At 36.8% G+C, this 22,755-nt stretch overlaps 3 protein-coding genes across 3 annotated transcripts in view; 1 reads left to right on the forward strand and 2 right to left on the reverse strand.

Moving 5' to 3' along the window:
- Window positions 1-22,205, forward strand: part of LOC140964804 (histone-lysine N-methyltransferase ASHH1) — a 31,982-nt gene extending 9,777 nt beyond the window's left edge. The window contains exons 3-10 of the mRNA XM_073424750.1: window positions 10,469-10,625; window positions 18,125-18,211; window positions 18,406-18,490; window positions 18,572-18,665; window positions 18,794-18,992; window positions 19,899-19,933; window positions 20,719-21,190; window positions 21,745-22,205. Coding sequence (XP_073280851.1) covers window positions 10,469-10,625; window positions 18,125-18,211; window positions 18,406-18,490; window positions 18,572-18,665; window positions 18,794-18,992; window positions 19,899-19,933; window positions 20,719-21,190; window positions 21,745-22,020 — 1,405 coding nt within the window. The 3' untranslated portion in view covers window positions 22,021-22,205. The remainder of the gene's footprint in view (window positions 1-10,468; window positions 10,626-18,124; window positions 18,212-18,405; window positions 18,491-18,571; window positions 18,666-18,793; window positions 18,993-19,898; window positions 19,934-20,718; window positions 21,191-21,744) is intronic.
- Window positions 587-1,686, reverse strand: LOC140964812 (uncharacterized). The gene is made up of 3 exons (XM_073424762.1): window positions 1,672-1,686; window positions 1,437-1,555; window positions 587-1,354 (listed from the first exon to the last, which is right to left on the reverse strand). Exons 2-3 carry the CDS (start codon window positions 1,500-1,502, stop codon window positions 866-868), a joined length of 555 nt encoding a protein of 184 aa, XP_073280863.1. The 5' UTR covers window positions 1,503-1,555; window positions 1,672-1,686; the 3' UTR covers window positions 587-865.
- Window positions 587-3,646, reverse strand: LOC140964796 (uncharacterized). The gene is made up of 3 exons (XM_073424736.1): window positions 3,599-3,646; window positions 2,559-3,504; window positions 587-2,482 (listed from the first exon to the last, which is right to left on the reverse strand). Exons 2-3 carry the CDS (start codon window positions 3,493-3,495, stop codon window positions 1,695-1,697), a joined length of 1,725 nt encoding a protein of 574 aa, XP_073280837.1. The 5' UTR covers window positions 3,496-3,504; window positions 3,599-3,646; the 3' UTR covers window positions 587-1,694.
- Window positions 22,206-22,755: the final 550 nt, after the last annotated feature.

The raw sequence follows: 22,755 nt of genomic DNA on the forward strand, positions 1-22,755 counted from the left end.
TCCCACCCATTTTCTTGTTGACGATAAATGCTCTTGATAACTTTTTTCCACAAGGAATCCCTTTCCACTTACCATCTCCACCACTATTTCCCTAAAAGTGTCTTCTTCCTCAAACAAATATTCCTCAAGCCCATACCCCCTTATCTTTTGGTTTACAAACTTGATCCCATGCAACTACATGACAATGCACCAACTCATCGGCTCCGTCCCACAGGAAGTCCCTCATTAATTTTTCCATCCTTTTTGCCATCCAAATTGGCACTTTAAAGGTAGACATGAAATACGTTGGCATCGCACTTAACACCGACTTTATCAATGTTAAGCGACCTCTCCTTGATAGAACACCTTTTTCCAGCTTGATAGTTTCTTAGACATCTTGGAAAACACGGGTTCCCAAAAATCAAATTCCTAGGATTGCCACCCAACGGTGCCCTTAGATACTTAATTGGCCACTTCTCTTTTTTACACCCAATCACTGAAGCCAAACTTTCGACCTTTACTTCGGAACAATTTAATCCCAACAAAACGCTATTTTCCAAATTAATCTTTAATCTCGATTTAGACTGTAAGAATTGAGTGTTTCCACCATAGTTGTCAAAAGCGCGAGGCGCAAAAAAGCGCTCAAGTGTCTTGGGGCTTCAAGCGCAAAGCGCAAAGCGAAGCGCACGCTTTACGGAAAAAAGCGCAATAAACAAAATATTATCAAAAAAATCAAAATAAAATAAAGAGTCTTTGAAAATGTGATAGATGAAATATCAATTGTCATTATAATCGTCATCTTCATCTTCCAAATCTACGTCACGCCACAATAAACAAAATATTATCAATAAAATAAAAAGTCTTTCAAAATGTGATAGATGAAATATCAAATGTCATTATAATCGTCATCTACATCTTCCAAATCTACGTCATCAGCCCCATCACTTGATTTGTATCCATCGGTATCTTCTTCTTCTTCAGTCTCAACATCAATGTTGATCTCTTCTTCATCCACAAGACTAGTTCGAGCTGAATATTGCTTTCTTTTTGCTGAAGTGGATGATGACGCTCCTTTTGAAGTAGATGCATTTCGAGATCGAAAGTCATATGCACTTTCACCAACCCCAACCGCTTGTGCTACATCACTCCAACGCAAATCATCATCTTCAAAGACCAAATCGTTATCATCATTCTCGTTATCACTATCATCCAACTTTCCCAACAACCATTCGTTACTATCATCTATTTCTGACAAAGAAATAGGATCAATCTTATCTCGCATGGCATATCTTCGTCTCAACGCTCTGTTGTATTTGATATATACCAAATCATTCAATCGTTGTTGAGACAACCTATTTCTTTTTTTAGAATGTATCTGCCAAAAAAATAGAAAGTAAGAAGTTAGGTTCATACTCCATAATATAAAATTTAATATGTAAAAAAAACTTCTAACTTACATGTTCAAATACACTCCAATTACGTTCACAACCTGAAGAAGAGCATGTGAGGTACAAAATCTTCATTGCAAATGTTTTTAATTCAGGTGTTGATGCACCATAAGAAGACCACCAATCAGCTTGAAAGTTGAAACACAAAAAAATATAAGATTAAATTTCTTATCATTCAAAGTTTGTATCTAGACTATAAGTAATGTTTGAGAAATAAATTAATATTGCACTAAATATTATTTACCTGGTGATTTTGAAGCTCTTTGTCTAATAGCCATGGGTAAACCAAAAAGTCCCTTCTGCTTTTTTGTATTTATCCAATTGATTTGTAATCTTATCTTGTAAATCTTCACCTCGCACCAATCTAGCTATGCATTTGTACAGACCCTCCAACACTTCTTCATCATTTTCTATGTCACGATTTGAGTAAAAAAACTCAGGATTTAAGAAATATCCAACCGCATGCAAAGGATGATGGAGTTGAACGTTCCATCTTTTGTCGATGATTTCAAAAATACCACGATATTTCTCTTCATTGTTATTAAATGATGCAGCGATAGCTTCTTTGGCTCTGTCCATTGCCTCATATATGTAACCCATTGGGGACCTTTTTTCACCGTCTACTAACCGCAATACTTTCAGCAATGGGCCGCCAACTTTTAATGCAAAAACTGTAGTTTTCCAAAAAGAAGGCATCAATATCACTTCTGCAACACGTTTTCCAGCCGCCTCTCTAGAGTATCGACTTTTTGCCCACTTTTCAGATGTAAACATCTTTCTCAGATTTGCTTGTTGAACTTGAAACCGCTTTAAAGTCAAAAAAGCAGTTGCGAAACTAGTCTTTTCAGTTCTTACCATGTCTCTCTGTCCAGTAAACTCCCTCATCTTGCTCAACAATTGTGGTCTATTGTAAATATAACCATTCACCATCAATGCTCGTTCATGCAATTTTTTGAGGTTAGGAATTTTGAATATTTCCTCAAGCATCAAATCTAAGCAATGAGCTGCGCATGGAGTCCAATACAAGTGTGGAAAATTGTTTTCCAAAAGACGACCTGAAAATATGAAGTAAATTTACTTTAAAAATTGAAAAATAAGATTTTTAATTCAATTTGCAATTTAAAATATTACCTGCTCTAACATTGCAGCTTGCATTATCTGTTACAACCTGAACCACATTCTGTTTTCCAATTCGATTCACAAATTTAGACAGTAACTCATACATCTTATCAGCAGTGTGAGAATAACTTGAAGCATCCACCGATTCAACAAATATGCTTCCGTTAGGACCATTTACCAAAAAATTTATAAGAGTTCTACTTTTTTTATCCGTCCACCCATCTGCCATGATTGTACAACCATATCTAGCATGATCTTCTTCGTGTGATTTGAGAAGCAGGTTCGTATTTGCCAACTCCTTCTTCAAATACTTAACTCTTACTTCATGATATGATGGAGGTTTCATTCCCACTCCAAAAGTCCCAATAGCATCAATAAAAGGTTGCAAAGAATCGTATTTAACAGCATTAAAAGGAATTCCGGCATCATACATCCACGTAGCAAATTTCTGAACCGCATCTTCTCTTAATTTCTTTTTATTTTCATCATATTGGCCTTTATTTTTAGCACGTCTCTGTCTGACAATTTCTTCAACATCTTTCGCAAAATAAAGATCAATAGGCCCTGCTTGTTTACACCTTTTACCCTGCACCGTAGGGCCGGATGACATTGGTCGTTTCCCTTTCAATTTAGTTTGAATATCATCATCATCTTCATTTTCTTCCAAATCAACGATATCATCTAAATGAGGAATATCATCCATTTGATTCTTCAAAACGATCTTTTTTTGCATGAACTCTTTAATTTCTTCTTTAACATGCTCTGGACACTTCGGACAAGCTTTCACATTTCTATTGCCCCCAACCAAATGTAGTTTGTGCCGATAAATCCCACCATTTGTTATTTTAGCACAAAAACAACATACAATATTTGGATTTTTAGGATCCGGAAGTGTTGCATAATTCCAAGCAATGTCTTTTCGATTTGATGGAATTGTTGTGTTTGACATGGTTAAATACTGAAATATAAATACAAATCACTTATTAAATTATTAAAAATAAAAAAAAACACAATTTAAATTTTTTCACAAAATTCTTAAAATTAGGTTTTACCAATTTTTGGCTAGCAAATGAGAAGTGAACAAGGCGGCGGCGGAACGGCGGCGGCGGCGGAACAGTGGCGGCAAGGCAGAGGCAGAGGCAGAGAGGGTTCGTACGCAGAGAGATACAGCAGCAACAGGACTTCAGAATTGTTAAGCAACGTTATAGATTTTTATTCTGGACTTGGGCTGAATTTAATTGTTATTCTGGACTTGGGCTAAAACTGGACTTGGGCTAAAACTGGAATTGGGCAGATTTTAAAATAACAATTGTGCAGAAGCGCACAAGCGATCGCTCCAACATCCCAACAGAAGCGCCCAGAAGCGTGCGCTTCATCAATCTGATGGGCTTCATATCAATCCGAAGCGCATCCTCCTCGCCTCGCCTCGCCTTGCGCTTAAGCGAGCGAGGCGAGCGCTTTTTACAACTATGGTTTCCACCAAAGCACGCAGAAGCCTCTCAGATTGGAGAAAAACAAAGTATCATCCCTGAATTGGATGTGAGAGATTTCTATTTTATCTCACCCTAGTTCTAGCCCCCCTTACTTAATTCACGACCTTAGCCTTGTCTAACAAACGCCCCAATCCATCGATCACTAGATTAAAAAAGAAAGAGGATAATGGGGCCCATTGCCTAAGACCTCGTTCCCCTTTAAATTTGCCCCGTGGCCTTCCATTAATAAAAATCGAAAAAGAGACATTTGATACACAGCCCTTAATCCACTTTCTCCATCTAACACCAAATTCTATCTTTTGAAGCACAAAGTCCAGGAATCTCCAGTCCACATTATTGTATGCCTTTTCCAAATCAACGTTAAGAACCCACCCTTTCTTTTTTTTTTTTTTTTCCGTCTGCATTCCTCTATTATTTCATTTGCGATAAGAGAACAATCTAGAATCTGTCTCTCTTGAATAAATGCACACCGGTTTTCCGTTATTGTATTGCTCAAGACTTTCTTCAACCCGTTGGTTATAACTTTAGCCAATATCTGGTATATGCTCGTTATTAGGCTAATTGGTCTAAAGTTTTTAACCTTGACCGCTTCTTGTTTCTTTGGGATCAGACAAATGTAAATTTCATTGGTGATATCGTGCCAACTCAGAAAACGGAATCTCCAACTCTTCTGCTTCCAGCCTATCTAAAGGGCTCCACTTCAACCCGTCGAACCCCTCCCATCACCATCCGATTTCCTATAAAGATTCCTGTAAAAACCGATAATGATCTCTTCAATCTGGATCTCCTCCGTAACCACGGACCCATCCTCCAATTCCACCTTATCTATCATTGACCTATTCCTTCGATTATTCAGTACGGCATGGAAAAATTTGGAATTCTGATCCTTTTTCCTCAATCATCACACTTTTGCTTTTTGACTTTCCATTTGAAACCTTCTAAACGATGACTTCTAGTTCACACATCGCTGCCCTTCTTTCCTCATTAAGAAAATCCGACCAATTTCCCTCTGATTCTAAATCATCCAACTGTTTAATTATGTTTACCAACTCCGTGTATTTAACACCCACGTCTCCAAAGAGCTCTTTATTCCAATTGGAAACCTCAATTTTTATTCCTTTGAGTTTCTTCATAAATTTATACCCTTCCTACCCCCGACTAACCCCAGTGTTCCACTAGGACGAAACTTAGTCTTTAAAGGTTTGATGAGACAAACAAGCATTCTCAAATCTGAAAAGAGACTTCACAGTATCAAACAACACTGGATAATGATCAGAAGTAGTTCGGGGTATTACCATATGTCTGAAAGTGGGGAAATGTCCATCCATACCCCTGAGAACAGGTATCTGTCTAAACGGCAACAAATCGAATTAGGCCTGAAGTTAGAGCACGTGTACTTTGCGTTCGATAAAGTGGGTCATCCAGTTCCAATTCCCCTGTCAAATTGTCAAAACACGACATGCTCGTAGTTGTGGATAGGCTATTCATCTTTTCGCCCGAGTTTCTAACCACATTAAAGTCTCCTCCCAAGCACCACTTGTCACCGCAAGTTGATTTCAAGCCCGCCAGTTCGTCCCGAAAGAGTTCTCTATCTCTTGGCTTACATGGTCCGTAAATAGCTGAGAACCACCATTTGATATCATCTTTCCAAATGATATCTATCGAGACCGAAAATTCCTCTGTCAAATTATTACTGACCATCACTACTCTAGGATCTCACATCACTAAAATCCCCCTGATCTTCCTAATGCCGGTAAGAATACCCAATCAACAAATCTGGTCTTCCACAAACTTGCAACGAATCGATTATCCACCGCATGTTTGTTGATTTCTAGAAGCACCATGATATCCGGTTTTTCCTTGCTTAAAACAGTACGATAGTGTTCCCGCCTTCTTGCTGCCCGTCCACCCCTAATGTTCCAAGAGCATATTTTCATATCAAGCATTTGGACCCTTTGAAGTTGACCCTTCGAAGTGGAACTATTGTTAACAATAAACCCTTGAAGAGACACACGAGGCTTTTCACACTATCCTCCAGTCTTCTTATGCTCTCTCCTTAAGCTCCACACCTGCAATCTACATCCTTGACGATGAACAACTTAATATGAGGGTCAAAGCCCAAAACTTATTTAGTCATTTACTGCAAATGCCAATAAGACTTTAATAACAAATATGCATGCAAGGCAATATGATGCATGTAATGATCGATGAAATACGGGTGGAGAACAATATGGTGAAAAAACTCATTTGCTTCACACTATCGTGGTCCTTGTCACGTCTTATAATGTTTATCATCCCATTCGAGGTAGTTACATGCAACTACAACACCTGTGACAATACCGCCACCGAATGCACAAAAGTGCCTATAAAAGTCTTATTGCCATCATTCATTTATTAATGCACAGATGTGTTCACAACAGCAGTACAGTACGACACCGCCATTCAGTAGTGGGTCACAATAAATTTTAAAGTCCCGGGCACAGTATACATTTATGGTGTGTATCACCATAAATGTGATATCATGTACATGAATAACACAGCTTCCTATATGTAACAGTAGTACAATACCAGACTAATGCCTAGGCACATTGGCATGTTGTCACATCAATACACATTTAAATTCTTGTTACCTCTGTTATCCGGTAGCATCATATCTTGAATTGAATAAGTCCCTTTTAAGTCCACAGTTTGCTCTACAATACCTATAACGCAATTACTGATTGCCGATATGATACACTTGTACAACATTTCAATCAAACAAAGGGGGATTTTCCTTGATAGGGCAAACATATTTATTATAATAATTCGAGAGCATGCTTAACTCTGTTAATTACCAGTAATTCTCAAGCATCCAGTTGCTGCAGAACACTATGATAAAACAATAATTCATGTAATTACTACGACACCACTGGTTCATATAATCAAAAATTTTGAGTTTTCACACTCCAATTACTTTACACAATTCAACTTTCCATCCAAAAAACTTTTTATGGCAGGGGCAAAGTTAAAAATGTTCTTTACTTGATCAGTCATGATAAAGTAATATGGATATAGAAATCAAGCCTCAAAAAACAAATGAGAGTCCACCAGAGGTTCTAACATTACAACCAGATTTAACCTATATTTAAAAAATAAACTACTATACGAGTCCACATTCCCAGGATCTTGATTCCTATGATTGAACTTTAAACACCTCAAGATCACATAAAACATACCATTCTAGTGTACTTCCAACACAAGTTGCCTCTTGGGCTCTTTTCATATTCACAAAATTGTATTGCTGGGCTATCCTTGTAATCAGTAAATTTGCTCATGCCTTCAAAGGTCAATTAATTCCAGTGTATGTCCACTGCATACTAATTCATGATGATCCCAGTATGTTATTGTCATGAGTTCCAGCCATGAATTGCCCTAGGGTAACAATTTTAGAAGGACATCACATACTAAAGGTTTACTTGTGGGAAATTTAAATCTGCAGGATCTTAGTTGTTCGATTTTACAGGGCTCTTCCTTTTATAAATTATTGGCTATTGTTTGAATGAAGAGATTATCTCATGTGCAGATAACCTGTTCATTCGGGAATCTTATCTTTTCAGCCTTATTCCTACCAAGAATAAGTGACTGTTTGTATTTATAACCAATGAATTGGAATAAAGTTGCAGCTTGAATTCATCTCAAACAATTGCTTTACAGATCACGGGATTCTCTCAGACGAGCCTAAAAAATTTATCATCAAAACAATGGCTTTTATATTAATCGACCCATACCAGATCCATAACTCGTGAATGTTATCGCCCCGAGTTATGGATCTCGTTATGGGGCGGTTGATGTGTTTATGGTGGAAATTGAGGCTCGATAGAACCTTACAATATGAAACAATTCGAAGCTCATTAAAGAAAATTTCTCAATCTTTTAGCTAAAATGCTTTTTCATAAAATTCTTCGATTGATCTTTTATTCCAAATAAGCACCTTATAGATGAAAGAATCCTCCCAAAATCTCCAACTAAAGATAAACTCAATTCCTAAAGATAAATACTTATGCTAATCCTAGCCTTTATCCCATTTTATAGAATGCATGTGCTATTGGCAGCAATCTTTTGTTTGAAAATTAAACAAATAATAAATAGCAAACTAGAGTCCTAGAAAATCAAGTAAACGAGAGTTCTAAAAAATTAAGTACACTAGACTCTCTCTCCATTATCCTTCAATTTCCTATGAACGATTTTATTGGGCTGGACATCTGGGTCGCATCAGCGATCACAACTTCACTCCCTTCCCGGAGATTGTGTTTGTCCGCAAACACGAAAGAGGGGACCCACTCGCTCATGGTGGAAGCATCGTTCCATGATGCCTCTACTAGAGACGATCCTTCCAAATGCTCTAGAACTTCATTCCAGGCTCTATGTACTCGTGTTCAAAATAACTTGTGGAATGGGACAAAATACGTCTTCTTGACTCAAGGACATCGTGGGGCTGCTGCCTAGTTCTCCTTGATATCCTTCTTCCGAGTGCATGGTTGATAGACATTTGGATTTCACCTCCAACTGATCAAGAAGAGTATATTTTCGTTTCTAGACGGCTGCTTTGTCACTTAATACATTTTCATAAAAGCTTTAAAATTTTACTGAAATACCTGGCTTTGTGCCAATTTGTTATAGTACTGAGTTATGGATCGCGTTATGTGGTGGTTTTCATGGTTGTCAAGGGCTCAAAGCGCACCGAGGAGCACGAGGGCCATGGAGCTTGAGACGCGAGGTGCAAGGCGAGGCTGCGTCTTACTGAAGGAAGGCGCATGTTTTTAAATTTTTTAAAAAATATATTTATCTTAGAATAAATATATTAAATATGAAATAATTATGTTACATTCAAACAAAAAATAATTAATTAGTAACATTATTAAAATTATTCAATCATCCAAATCAAGTTCATCTTCTTCCATCAAACCATCAAAGTCCCCAGAACTTTCAGACTTGTATTCTTATTGCTCTTCATCATTTTGTTGATCAACATTAATTTTTTTTCCTCTTCATCCAAAAGATGTGAAATCGGTCTTCTAGTCGTTTTAGATGTAGACGTTCTCACCTCGTTCATGTGTTCAGAGCTCTCGTCTTTTGATTTAGGCATTGGGACGTTGGGTTGCTAGTGTTTGAGTTTTTTGTTTTAAACAAGTACTTAAAAAAAATTCACTCAGGCGCGCTTATTTCCGAGGCTAGTCCAGGCAAGGACCTGGGCTCGCCTTAGTAAATCGCTTCGCCTGGGACTCCAGGAGTAGATTCCCCGCCTGGCGGTGCTTTAAGGCGAGAGGCGCTCGCCTTTGACAACTATATTGGTTATTAATAGGTTTATGGTGGAAATTGAGGCAAGTTTTGAGAGATGACCTCACTATCTCTTAGACAATTCGAGGTTCGTTATAAGAACCTCTCATTATTTTATGCAAAATGGTTTTCAGAAAATTCTTCGATTGATCGCCTTATAAATGAAAGAGTCCTTCCAAACTTTTCTATTAAAAGATAAACTCAAATCCTAACCATATAATACTTCTCCTAATCGTAGCATTTATCCCATGTTTGTGGATCATATGAGACATTGACAACGATCTTTTGTTGAAAAATAAACAAATAGATATGTAGTAAACCAGAGTCCTACATAAACTAGAGTCTTGAAAATCAAGTAAATGAGAGTTCTAAAAAATTAAGAAAACTAGATCCTCTATATGTAATCCTTAAACCCTACTATGCTATATTCTAATTCATAGTGGCTTCATGGGGGATACATATCGATATAGTACTACTAACACCACCAATATCCGATAGACCTTTCTTAGTGAAGCTTATTGTGATCTAATCATGACTTCAGGGTATTACACTTGCGGAAGTTTTTTAGACTTTTTTTTTGTCATTGTCTTTGAAGAAGATTCAAATCGTTAATGATTTTGAGGAGTTGATTTTGGTTGTTTTCTTCATTTCCTTCTTAGGCTCTTGATTTGTCGCTAGCTTTGCATTATTTCTTTCTTTCCTTTATAATGATCTGTCTATCATTTTCCAATTTAGTTGAACTATGTTAATCATAATTCATAAATATTTAATTCATAAATAATAAATATCAAGTCAACCAAAGTAATATTACACCAGCACCAAAAGCATCCCAATTTCTTCGAAGCTACACAATTTTCCAGAGTTTATGCATGGCATCCTTAAGCTTTTGTGACATGGTATCCTCCCTGCCTACTAGTGTCCTTCAGTTTCATCCCTTTTAACGTTTTTTGTTTTGATATCTACTGGTTGCTTATTTTATAAGACTGGTTTTGACTTATGTTAGTCACATGTTGAACTGTACTTTTATGAAGCACACTTCTATCTATATATATTAATTATTTATGGACATCTTATAAGAACTGATTAGTTTCTTTTTAATTTTATTTATTACAGACACAAAAAACTGAAAGAGGAGGATATTTCCATTTGTGAATGCCACTATGATGCCTTTAATACAGAAAGTGCATGTGGAGAAAGCTGTCTGAATGTACTAACAAACACAGAGTGCACACCTGGCTACTGTCCATGTGTGGAATATTGCAGAAATCAGGTAACGTAAATTATATTACCCTCTGTCTTTTTTAGGGTCAGAAAATACCAAGTGAAAGAAGGGTATTCATAGAATTGGCTGAATGCTAGTACATGAATCACCTGCTTAGAATATTTTAAGTGTTTCTTGAATCTGTTTCCTGATATTTAATAATATCCTTTGTCAATCTTCTCAGACTTTATGGTTAGTTTTGTGATTTCGTCCAGCGGTTTCCCAAATTTCTAGAGCATGTGAAAGGTGAATCCTAGGGTTGGGTCAAGTTATGTTATGCTGATTCAAGAATCGTGCAATCTGCGTTACAAAAGCTAAAGAGATCGTTGATGGTGGTGTTTGATTTTGTGTTTGCTTTAAATAGATAGTGTTGGATTAGGCGTGCATGAATGAGAGTAGTACTTAGAGATGTAACTTTCTGGGAAGTTCTCGTGCGTCAAGCCGCTGTCATTTCGCCGCTTGATCTGGTTGGCTAGGTAGGCCGTAAAAGAGTGACGTCAAATCTTAACAGGTAATATTGTATATGCTTGGGACTGGGCCGGTGGTAGATAAAAAGTAAGACTGATCTCCAAGTGATATGTGACAACACCAACAGATAGACACGCACCTCCCCGGATTCACGGGCCTAACTGCGCGACCCATTAGCACCCAAGTAGGTGCACTCAATGCTGCCATGAGTATAAGGAAATAAAGTTGTGTCTTGACTAAAATCTATAACTTTTGGCCTAGTGATAGGCGCTTAATTCTAAGAATTGATATCAGAGCCATAAGATTTTGATAACGCAGTTGACCATGTGAAGGAGCAACAACTTTTGGGTTGATAAACCCTTTACTTTTCATACGGTACAAATCGCGATTCTGCCCGGGATTCTAACCTGACATCCATCTATTGAAGAAGCGGTTGTGTCTGGGCAATTAATCCGACATCTTGGAGAACCTGAACAAGAGAGCGATAATGTTTGGGTCAAAAGAAGAACTGAGTTTGGAAGTCCATAGAGACATTGTGGGCATGAAAACACAAGACTTGTATCCTAGTGGGCTTGAACACTCATTGGTCCAGCTCACCATTCATAAATTGAATGGGAAAAATTATCTGGAATGGGCCCAATCCATTAAATTGGTAATTGACGGCAATGGTAGACTAGGATACTTGACGGGATAAACAAAGGGGCCTGAGAAGGAAGATTCAAAACGGAGCTCATGGATGTCTGAAAATTCCATGGTAATTGCATGGCTTATAAACTCCATGGAACCTTCAACAGGGAAAACCTACCTGTTTCTTCCCACTGTGAATGGCGTTTGGGATGCTGTGAGGGAGACATTATGATTTGGAAAATTCCACCCAGATTTTTTAGTTGAAAACCATGTTGTGGAATTCCAAGCAAGGGGAAAGAAACATGATCGGTTATTACAATGAGATGTGAGCACTGTGACATGAACTAGACTCGTGTTACAGAGAATCTTGGGAATGCAAGAACGACAATATAAAATACCAAAAGCACATGGAAAATGATCGTGTATATGTGTTTCTTGCAGGACTAAATCGAAAGCTTGATGATGTTTGTGACAGAATTCTGGGGAAGAAACCCATGCCATCCCTTAGCGAATTTTTTGCAGAAATAAGAAGAGAAGATGATAGATGTCGGGTAATGTCAAGTAGAAAACCTGTGCTTACAACTGAAGTGTCAGCCTTGGTGTCCAATAACACAACCAGTTACTAGCAGTCTTGACAATTGCAGAAAGGGGAAATAATCAAGTGTACGAGACTTGCTGGGAACTGCATGGCAAACCACACAACTGGAAGCTGAAATTTCCAAAGCCGAAGAGTTGAGAATTTAATGCAAATCACACTGAAGCTGGAGAAGAAACCGGGGCAACCACTGGAACACCTATTTTTAGTAAGGAACAATTAGACCAATTGTATAGACTTTTCCAATCCACGCAGTTCTCGAAACCCACTTCTGTGTCATCCTCTAGTTCATTAGCTCAGCAAGGTAACTTCTTCCAGCATATAGTTTTACATACATCTATCTTATTTGATTATCCATGGATAATAAATTCAGGAGCAACCGACCATATGACAGGTTCATCTAGATTATAAGAAAGATTACAGACATGGAGACCATTGTGCAAAGTCAATTTTTTTGAAATATACCCCATGTGCAGAAAACAAAAAAATAAAGATAGCCGATGACTCCTTATTCCCAATTGCAGGAAAATGATCCATTGCTATTTCAAAAAAAACTGACTTTGCACAATGGTCTCCATGTCTGTAATCTTTGTTATAACTTACTGTCGATCAGCAGGTTGACTAGAAAACTTAACTGTTATGCTAAATTTCCTCAAAATTTGTGTGAATTTAAGGATTCGGACTTGGGGATGACGATTAGTAGTGCTAGGGAGATAGTTGGAGTCAGATTCTTTGAGAGGTCTGACTTGCATAAACAAGCCCAGCAATCCAGCATTGAACCAAGTTCAAGTACCAAGGATATAATGTTATGGCATCATAGACTAGGACACCCAAATTTGTCATATTTGAGACATATTTCCAGCTCTTTTTAAGAATAAAAATTCTTTTGAATTTCAGTGTGAAGCGTGTCGATTTGCTAAGCATCATCGTGCCACTTTTCCAGCACATTTATATCAAGCATCTACACATTTGGAAAAAAATGTTTATCTCGTTCATAGATTATCATACATGAATGACCTGGGTATACTTGCTAAGTGAAAAATCAGAAGCTGGACATGTTCTCAAAATGTTTTATACAATTATTCAGACACAATTTATGAAAAATATTCGAGTGTTTCAGAGTGATATTGGTAAGGAATATTTTAATCAAATTCTAGGGGCATTTTTTCAGAAAAATGGGATAATTAACCAAAGTTCTTGTGTCTGAACCTTCAACAAAATGGTGTGGCCGAGAGGAAAAATAGACATCTCCTCGAAGTGGCTAAGTCTCTCATGTTCACCATTGGAGTACCTAAGTACTTGTGGGGATAAGCTATTCTAAGTGCCACCTATTTGATTAATTGAATGTCTTCTAGGACCTTAACTTTTCGATCACCATTATTCATGTTTAAAGACTACCTCCCCTTGTCATACTTTACTTTTGACATATAGCCTCGAGTGTTTGGATGTATAGCCTTTGTCCATGTGTACGAACGAGATAAATTGGATCATCGGGCATTGAAATGTGTTTTCGTTGGATAATCTTTCTACCAAGAAGGGATATAAATGCTTTGATCTTCGAACAAAGAAATTTTTCGTGTCAATGAATGCAACCTTCTTTGAGTGATTGAGTCTAAACCTATTTCACTCTTCTGCAGGGGGGAGAATATACTTGAAGACTTGTTTCTTGGATTTCTCTCTCTTAATAGGAGCCCTTCTGATGTCATACACGTGAGTCTAGAGCCATCAACAACACAAGCGTTAGCGCCCACCAATGAGAGTGACATCGCAACAAGGGGTGCCAATGAGCGTGTTTGGTCAAGTCTATGCGAGAAGACAACCTCAGAGCAGGAAAGGCCCAATGATCTCACATGACCATGAGATGGAACCGAGAAAAGAATATAATGTCACAACTCCTCCAAATCCATGTAATGAATCTGAGCCATCTCTAGATCTCCCCATCGCCCTTAGAAAAGTACTAGATCATGTACTCAACATCCATTATCTAACCATGTATCCTACAAGAATATTTCTAAGTTCAAATCTCTCAGTTGCACAGTGTAGATGTTCCTAGGTCTATGCAGAAGGCTCTAACGGTTCCGCATTGGAAGAAGGCTGTTCTTGAAGAAATGCATGCCGTGAAAAAGAATCAAACATGGGAGATAGTGTCGTTGCCAAGAGGAAAGCAAGCATTAGGCTACAAATGAAGAAAGCAATAGTAGGCTACAAATGGATATTCAATGTAAAACTCAACTCTGGTGGGTAACTGGAGCGATATATAGCCAGACTTGTTGTCAAGGGATTCACCCAAACATATGAGATTGATCATTAAGAAACTTTTGCTATCGTGGCGAAAATAAATACAACAAGAATCTTACTTCTTTAGCTGCGAATCTGAATTGGCCCCTACACCAGTTGGATGTGAAAAATGCTTTTCTCAATGGAAAATTAGAAGAGAAAGTGTATATGAATGCTCCCATTGGTTTTGATGATCAATTTGAAGAAAGAATTTGCAAATTTAGAAAGTCTATATGGACTAAAAGCTGTCCCCATGAGCATGGTTTGAAAAATTTTCCAGATCGGTCAAAAAACAAGGCTATACTTGGGACAGTCAGATCACACAATGTTTGTTAAGCATACCAAGGGTGGAAAGGTGGCGGTTCTAATTGTGTATGTTGATGACATTATTTTAACAGGAAACGATGAGATTGAAATAACAAGACTGAAAGAATGTATTGCATCATAGTTTGAGGTCAAGGACTTGGGCCCCTTGCGTTATTTCTTGGGAATGGAAGTTTCCTGATCAAGAAATGGAATATACGTCTCACAAAAAAATATATCTTGGATCTACTTGAAGAAACTAGGATGAGTGGTTAAAGACCTAGTGATACTTCTATAGACCCAAACTTGAAACTGAGAAATGTGATTGAAGGAACGCATGTTGATACAGGGAGATATCAACGATCAGTGGGAAAGTTAATTCATCTTTCTTACACACAACCCGATATTGCCTTCGCAATGAGTATGATGAGCCATTTCATGAACTCGTCTTATGAGGAACACTTGGAAGTTGTCTACAAAATCTTGGGATACTTAAAGAACACCCATGGGAAAGGATTACCATTCAAGAAGAGTGACCAGAGGAGCATAGAAGGATTTATAGACGTTGATTGGGTTGGATCAACTACAGACATAAGATCAACTTTAGGGTATTGTACTTTTCTGTGGTGAAGCCTAGCCACCTGGAGGAGTAAAAAAAATGTTGTAGCGAGGAGCAATGCTGAAGCTGAATTGAGGGCTATTGCAAATGGAGTGTGTGAATTACTATGGCATAAGACGGTCCTTGAAGAATTGAAGCTAGAAGTAGAAATGCATGTGAAACTGTTATGTGACAACAACTCAACTATTAGCATTGCAAATAATCCAGTTCAACACGATAGATGCATGTGAAACTGTTATGTGACAACAACTCAACTATTACTCTATTAGCATTGCAAATAATCCAGTTCAACACGATAGAACCAAGCATATTGAGATTGATAGACACTTTATCAAGGAAAAGTTAGAAAGTGGGGTGATATATATTCCTTATGTCAGCTGAGCAACAGATTGTAGATTGTTTAACTAAAAGGGCACTTTTGACCAAAGTTTGAAGAATTCACAAGCAAGTTGGGCATGATCAATATCTTTGCTCTAACTTGAGGGGAGTGTGGAGAAAGAGAAACAAAACCAGTTATTTGTACAAGATTATTTGGGAATATTTTGTTTCTGTTGTGTAGATTATAATTAAGATAGTTAATTTTTTGTACCGTAAATTAGGATTGCTAGTTGTGTATATAATGAGGCACTTTGTATCTTAATGAAGAGAAGAAAAATATTATTCATACCACTGATACAATGTTCTTCTCTCTCTTGTGCATATTTTCCTTGTACTTGGTTTGTTCGCAGATAGGATACATACATAGTGAAGTACTAAAGTGTGATTTTTCATCCTATTAGCCTGCAACGTAGCAGTGACATCTAGTAGTGGCAATTAAATCTGAACACAATGGTTTTTGCCCTTTTTCTTGTTCTGGCTTGTTGTCAATTGATGTCTTGATTTTAAAATTACAACAGCGCGGTTAAAAGAAGTTTGTCACGTTCTTAAATATTCCCAGGTTACAAACACACCTGGACCTATTATGACAACATAAGTGTGAGTTGAACCATCGACAGTAAGTAATACAGACTTTTTACTTTCGCCGAGGTTCTTCCACTTTTGAATAATTCTGATTTTTCTTGCTTTAATCCTCATGCTCCTACTTGATTAACCTGGAGAAAGTAGGTTTAAATTTTCATTTTGTCAGTTTCTCTGTAATGTTTCTACCTTGGACAAAGTAGTTTTATATTCTTTTTTATTAGTTTCCCTGTAATATCTCCATGTTATAATGTGGCACACCAGACCCCTTTGGTTCTGAAAATGTAATTATACTCCTCATTAATTAGATTCATTATTAGTTCTACAAAGCTTTAAAGCCTTTAGAGAGTATGATGCATTTTCAGAAGAGAAGTGTGGGTTCCATATACAGGGACTCTTGAAACTTTTCTATTTAATACTTTTATCAAATATGTATGTCACCCTCAGGGCTTTTGTTCTTGACATGTACATCTAGATTTTGCACTAGATCATCTTTCTGTTAACACTTTTGGGATCTGTAATTCAAGTTTTTTGGGGATCCTCAAAAGAGTTGAATTAATAAGTGAAATGTATAAATGAATTCCTCTCTTATGTTCTATTTCTTCCTGAAACAAGGTATGCATATTTTTCACTGGGCTCTCTGATTCAAGCTTGTTTCGGGTGCCTCAAATGAGTTTATTTATGAATGACATGCACAAATGCGCTCTCTTTTTGTTTACTACTGCCTGAAATGAATATAAGATAAGATATGCATATTTTTCACATTAACAGAGTGAGTGGACAAATTTACTCCTCTCTTTTCTGTTCCATACTTTGACAAAATTTATGTTATGCAACAGCTTTTCACAATTGGGTCCTCTATATAATAGTCAACATAAAGAAATGTTATGCTGAGAGTCAATTTTTTTGTTGTCTTCATTGGAAAGAACACAAATCTATATCAGTTAAAGAAACAATCAGATATCATAAAGATTCAATATGAAATATGATTGTTCAAAATTTGATTATGTTTGGTGAATTTTTCTTAGGACATTATCACTGCTATTTTTTGATATAGAAATGGGAAATAATTTTGTATGTGTTGGTTCGCCCATGCAGCCACAACACCCACTTTTGCAAAGTATTGTTCACATTAGCTACTTTTAACATTAGAAAGCTTGTGTTTCTCTTCCTTATTTTTACTATCTATACTGATTTGGTACATAAGCGAGAAAATGTAAATTTCCTTATCGAGACAATAAAAGAGACGAATTATCTGTGACGCAATGTCATACATGTCATGAGTGAAAGAAGCTGTGGAGATAGTAAAGGAATAAAAATGTCATCAAGCGCCACTGTGTGCTACAAACATCTGGAAATGAACTGCATGATGTTACTTTGGCCTCATAAAGTGCGACTTGTCTTGTGATTAAAAAATGCTTGTTCGGTTTCCTATTGTTTCATTTCATTAATGGAATCTGACATTCAAAAAAAAGAGGGGAAACAATTATTATTCAGAAGGATTATCTATCCAATTTGTTGTGAATGTTTGACACTAGTCTATATCCTATGGCAATTTGGAATTAGCAAAAGTCCTATCTTTCATCAAGTGGTTTCTCTTTGTTAACTAGGATGCAATGATTTAGGGTATCTCATCGATTTTTGGTGTCCTCTTGATTGTAGAAATTTCAGAGACGTGAATATGCAAAGACAAGGTTGTTTAAAACTGAAGGGCGTGGATGGGGTCTTGTTGCTGATGAATGTATAAAGGTTATCCATTAAACAAATTTCATTTTTCTTTCTTATGAGGTCATATTATAAATTTTAACATCAGTTGTAAAATATCTTACCGTTGGTTCCAAAACTACCATACAAGTCCCATAGACTTGATTAATCTTTGATGTTTGTTTGCTTAAAGGTCTGAATTTTGTCCATGTAAACGTTCTTTTTCCTCCTGTGATCAGGCTGGACAATTCATTATTGAGTATTGCGGGGAAGTAATATCGTCAGAGGAGGCAACGGAAAGGTCCCATACTTATGAAACCCAAGGCAAGCAGCAGTCTCTGTTATATTTGTGACAGTTTATCATTGTTTTGCATTTCTTATACATTCGTGCATTAATCGATGCAGGTCTGAAGGATGCATACATAATTTCTCTAAATGCAAATTATTTTATCGATGCCACTAATAAAGGAAGCATCGCGAGATTTATAAACCATTCATGGTAAGTGAAGCAGAATATTAAAAAAGATTGGATAAGATGTAGCAAAGCTGTTGGTCTATTAGTCTGTTGGTCTACTGGACTAATGTTTGATTTAAGTGCCACTCCTTATAATTTTTCTAATTTTGCAGCGAACCAAATTGTGAGACAAGAAAATGGACAGTCTTGGGGATGACTAGGGTTGGAATATTTGCAAAGAAAGATATATCTGTCGGAACTGAACTGGCATATGACTACAACTTTGAATGGTATGGAGGTGCCAATATCCGCTGCCTATGTGGAGCAAGTAATTGTTCTCTATTTCTTGGTGCCAAGTCCCATGGTTTCCAGGTGCATAGATTCTTGAAGAAATCTTGTTAAGTTAGATGTTCAAAATATATAGGCATCCCTGCTGATATGATCTGATTTATTCATGAAACCAAGGCGATACCCATAGATTGCTTTATGTATACAATGAAGTGAAGTTTCAGTTGTCTACTAGTGATGAATATGACAGTTATGCAAACACTAATCATCTCTACTTACACCCTTACTGGATAATTGACAACAAATATTTCACATGCCTTCCTGCCACTGTTGACGTTAATTCATGTTTCCGAAATTTGGAGACGGAAAATCAGTTCTTATTCGTTGGTGATTAAGGTAAGAGAGCCTGTCAAAGATGAATACATGCAAAAATAGAAGATGGGCTACAGAAATATTGTTACGGCCCCCAATTATTTTTGGGCCTAGATATTTAACAAGATTAAGCCCCAAATCAGGAAGGCCCATAAGTAGTTACAGTTCACGTGGAAGGGAGGGAAGAAGAAGAATCAAAATAGAGGAGAGGTAAGGGGATAGGCATTCAGTTATTCTTCGAGAGTTTTGTTGCTAGCATTGCTAGGGTGAAGGGAGGTTTATCTACAAGAGATTTCTTCTCTGGGAAAGATATTTCAATATACATAGCTCATTTGATCTGTTTAAGTGCTAACACTATTCTTTGGTTGTAACAAATAGCTTATTCTAATTTTTTGTTTCTCTGTGGATGCTGTCCTTTTTTGTTTCTTAACTACGAGCATCTTTTTCCCGACTAGTAACATCAGTGTTTCGTGTTAAATTTATAATATTGTAAAAGAGAGATTTAAAATAGAAGACATATAAATCATGGGCACGTGACTAAATTATTTCTTAATGCCTAACTGATTTTTCATATTGATTGAGTCCTATAATAATATTATGTTCTATGCTGTTTTGTAGGAGTATAACCATGTGTGGGAAGATGGGGATGACAGGTAAAGTTTTATAAGTTTTTTAAGGTTTGTGCTGTATTTTTACTTCGAGATTAAAATTGTTAGTAGTCGTGAAATTTATTCCATGTGTACTTGGAGTTGGTCACCACAAAATCACCTTTAAAACAGGCAAAGGTCTAGAAACAAGTTCTCAAAGGTCCAATAAGTTTAAACGAAGGATGAAAGTACATTAAGGAAGCTACACACGTCAGAACTCTGATTCTGCGACAATGAGAAAGCTTTCACCAGAGAGTAGCCATTAGAAGCTTGTAGACGAACACTGGATGAGATGACAGTTAGATGCCAATTGATGACAATATTTGTGACAGTTGTGATGTGTGGATAGTTCTTCTGATCTTTTCATCAAAATATTAAATTTATTTGGTTTGGCCACGGATGTTGATTGATCTTATGGAGCTAAAATGTTGGTAGAGAGAATTTTATAATCTATGCAAGGAAAAATGGACACGGTGTCCCGGGAATGTGCCGAGAAATAGGTAGAAGAAAGGGGCGAAAATATGTCACTGCTAAAAGCTTTCAGAAATATGTGATGGTCCTCAGGGAGAGCTGCCTTTGTTTTCCCGCATCTTTCTGGAGATTTTGATATTTATTCTGTTGTCTGTTAATAATTGACTAACATAATACATCTCTATGCATGGTTATTTCCTTGACAACTTATGGTTCTCATATTCATTTATTATAACTGAGCTTCACACTTGAACTGATTATCTTTCTTGCATAATCTTGCATTTTTTAACACTGAGCAATATCTGACCTATGTATTTCAGATATATTGTGGAAAATATTCCTCTGTATGATTCTGCTGAGGACGACCCTTTTCCAAAGTCTGCTTGCTCTACAATTCGTTTTACACAGGAGTCTCAAGCTGGTGGAAGAAATACTCTCTCTGTCTTAACGCGTGATGGTGAAGTATCTGAAATTAAATTGGAGGCAACTATTAGTTCAGTTTGCATGCCAGGTGAGGCAATGAATCCCGTGGAATCTGAGAAGAAAGATGAACCAGAATTATGCTTAGAAGATAGAAAACAAATCTTTTCACAAACCAATGCAATGATATCTCGGATCCGAAGTAACAGTGCCTGTCGAAATTATAAAATTGGACCAGTGCCTACCTCAAAGAAAAAATCACAGCCTCCCAGGCAGAAAGCAAAAATGTCAGGCCGGAAATTTGCAAGTTGCAAACCTGTTGCTGAACTATTTGCATCAGAAGAATTCCGAGAGGAAATATCAAAATATGAGGTACATAAAGTTTCTCTATATTGTTTGGTTGGGAAATACTTGCTCACTTTTTTTGGTGGTTCTTTGTTTACCTCTTTATTGTGATGACTTGGGAGCTCTGAGTTGACTACGAGTCCAATAGTTCCATAACTTTTATATACATTGTTCACCAAAAAATAGGATATTTAATATTGAGGACATGCCCCCACACTCTGCATAATCTTGTTTGCTTGCTAACTCACCTGATCGATCTATCATGTTGTGGAATGACAATTTGTGCTGTTTTTGGTGTGCATAATATTATTAAGGTTTATTTTTTTATCTGGCTTTCATAAACAACTGGAATGCTGTTTTTCTAGAATAGGTAATTCTCCTTGAAATTCCTACAAGCATGAATTTTGTGTACTTCCAACCGCATTAAATAAAATCAGATGGTGTCAATGTGAATTATTCTCCTATCCTATTACTAGTACACCAATATGTTCCTTTGATCATTAGTGTAGCTAATGTCACTGATGCATTTCCTGATAATTACTGCCCATTTTTTCTTTTTAAGCTTGCCGATAATGTTGCAGGAACTTAAAAATAAAGCCACCTCTGAGCTGAATTTAATATATGATGAAATTCGCCCGGCAATAGAAGAACGTGAAAAGGACAGCCAAGACAGCGTACCTACCAGCTTAGCAGAGAAGTGGATACATGCTACCTGTTCTAAGTGGAAATCAGAGTTCGACTTTCACTTTAACATCGTCAAGAATGTCATTTGCGGTCCCAAGATGGCTAGTGGCAGTGAACTAAAGACTTCAGGAGAAGAAAATAGCCAGAATGAAATTAAGTATTTGACAAGCTGAAGTTACTTGGTTATGGAACAGTTAGAGAGGAGAATTCTTCCGTTGTACTTCATATTATTTTACTATTCATTGTGAGTTAGATATTCAAATTTTAGTGTTACAACTTAGTTTAGACCATCAATCGTCTACCATTTGTTCCCTTAACTCAAACCATTCAAATGTATGAAATTCACAGTTTTTTTTAAGCTGAATGTCACTTCAATGGTGAAGTATTGAAACACAGATTGAATATGGTGCTTACTTTGAAATGAGATGCAATATCCACGTATCACAAGGATCGCGACATAATTTGGATTCTTACGAAATCAAAAGTTTCTGAATAAAATTTATTTTAGTGACTTTTATCCCAAATTATCACTCTATCGAAGTTTACGCTTAATTGTTCAAAAAACTCCAAGTCATTTGGCATATGTTAGTATAAACTCTAATGAAGCGACATATAAGTGATCTAGAAGCCCCAATATTTTTGTACACAATTGCAGTTAGCCTGACTGCCCAAAAGATACTACTGGTTGTATTGTGAAAACGGCTCTAATTATTCGGCATGAGTCAGGTATCATTTGTCCATAGTCTTTTCTTAAATATTTTAATATTTTAGTGACAGCAACCAAAATTGGTAATTGGATTGTATGCTGATTCAAGTGATTTTGATTTATATCATTAGTATTATGATTGCCTTCTCAATGTCTAATACTCGAATAAAAGCTAAAATCAAAAGTCTGTAAATCAGTGTGT

This window comes from Primulina huaijiensis, chromosome 2 (genome assembly GCF_012295235.1).
Source record: "Primulina huaijiensis isolate GDHJ02 chromosome 2, ASM1229523v2, whole genome shotgun sequence".
Taxonomy (NCBI): Eukaryota; Viridiplantae; Streptophyta; class Magnoliopsida; order Lamiales; family Gesneriaceae; genus Primulina; species Primulina huaijiensis.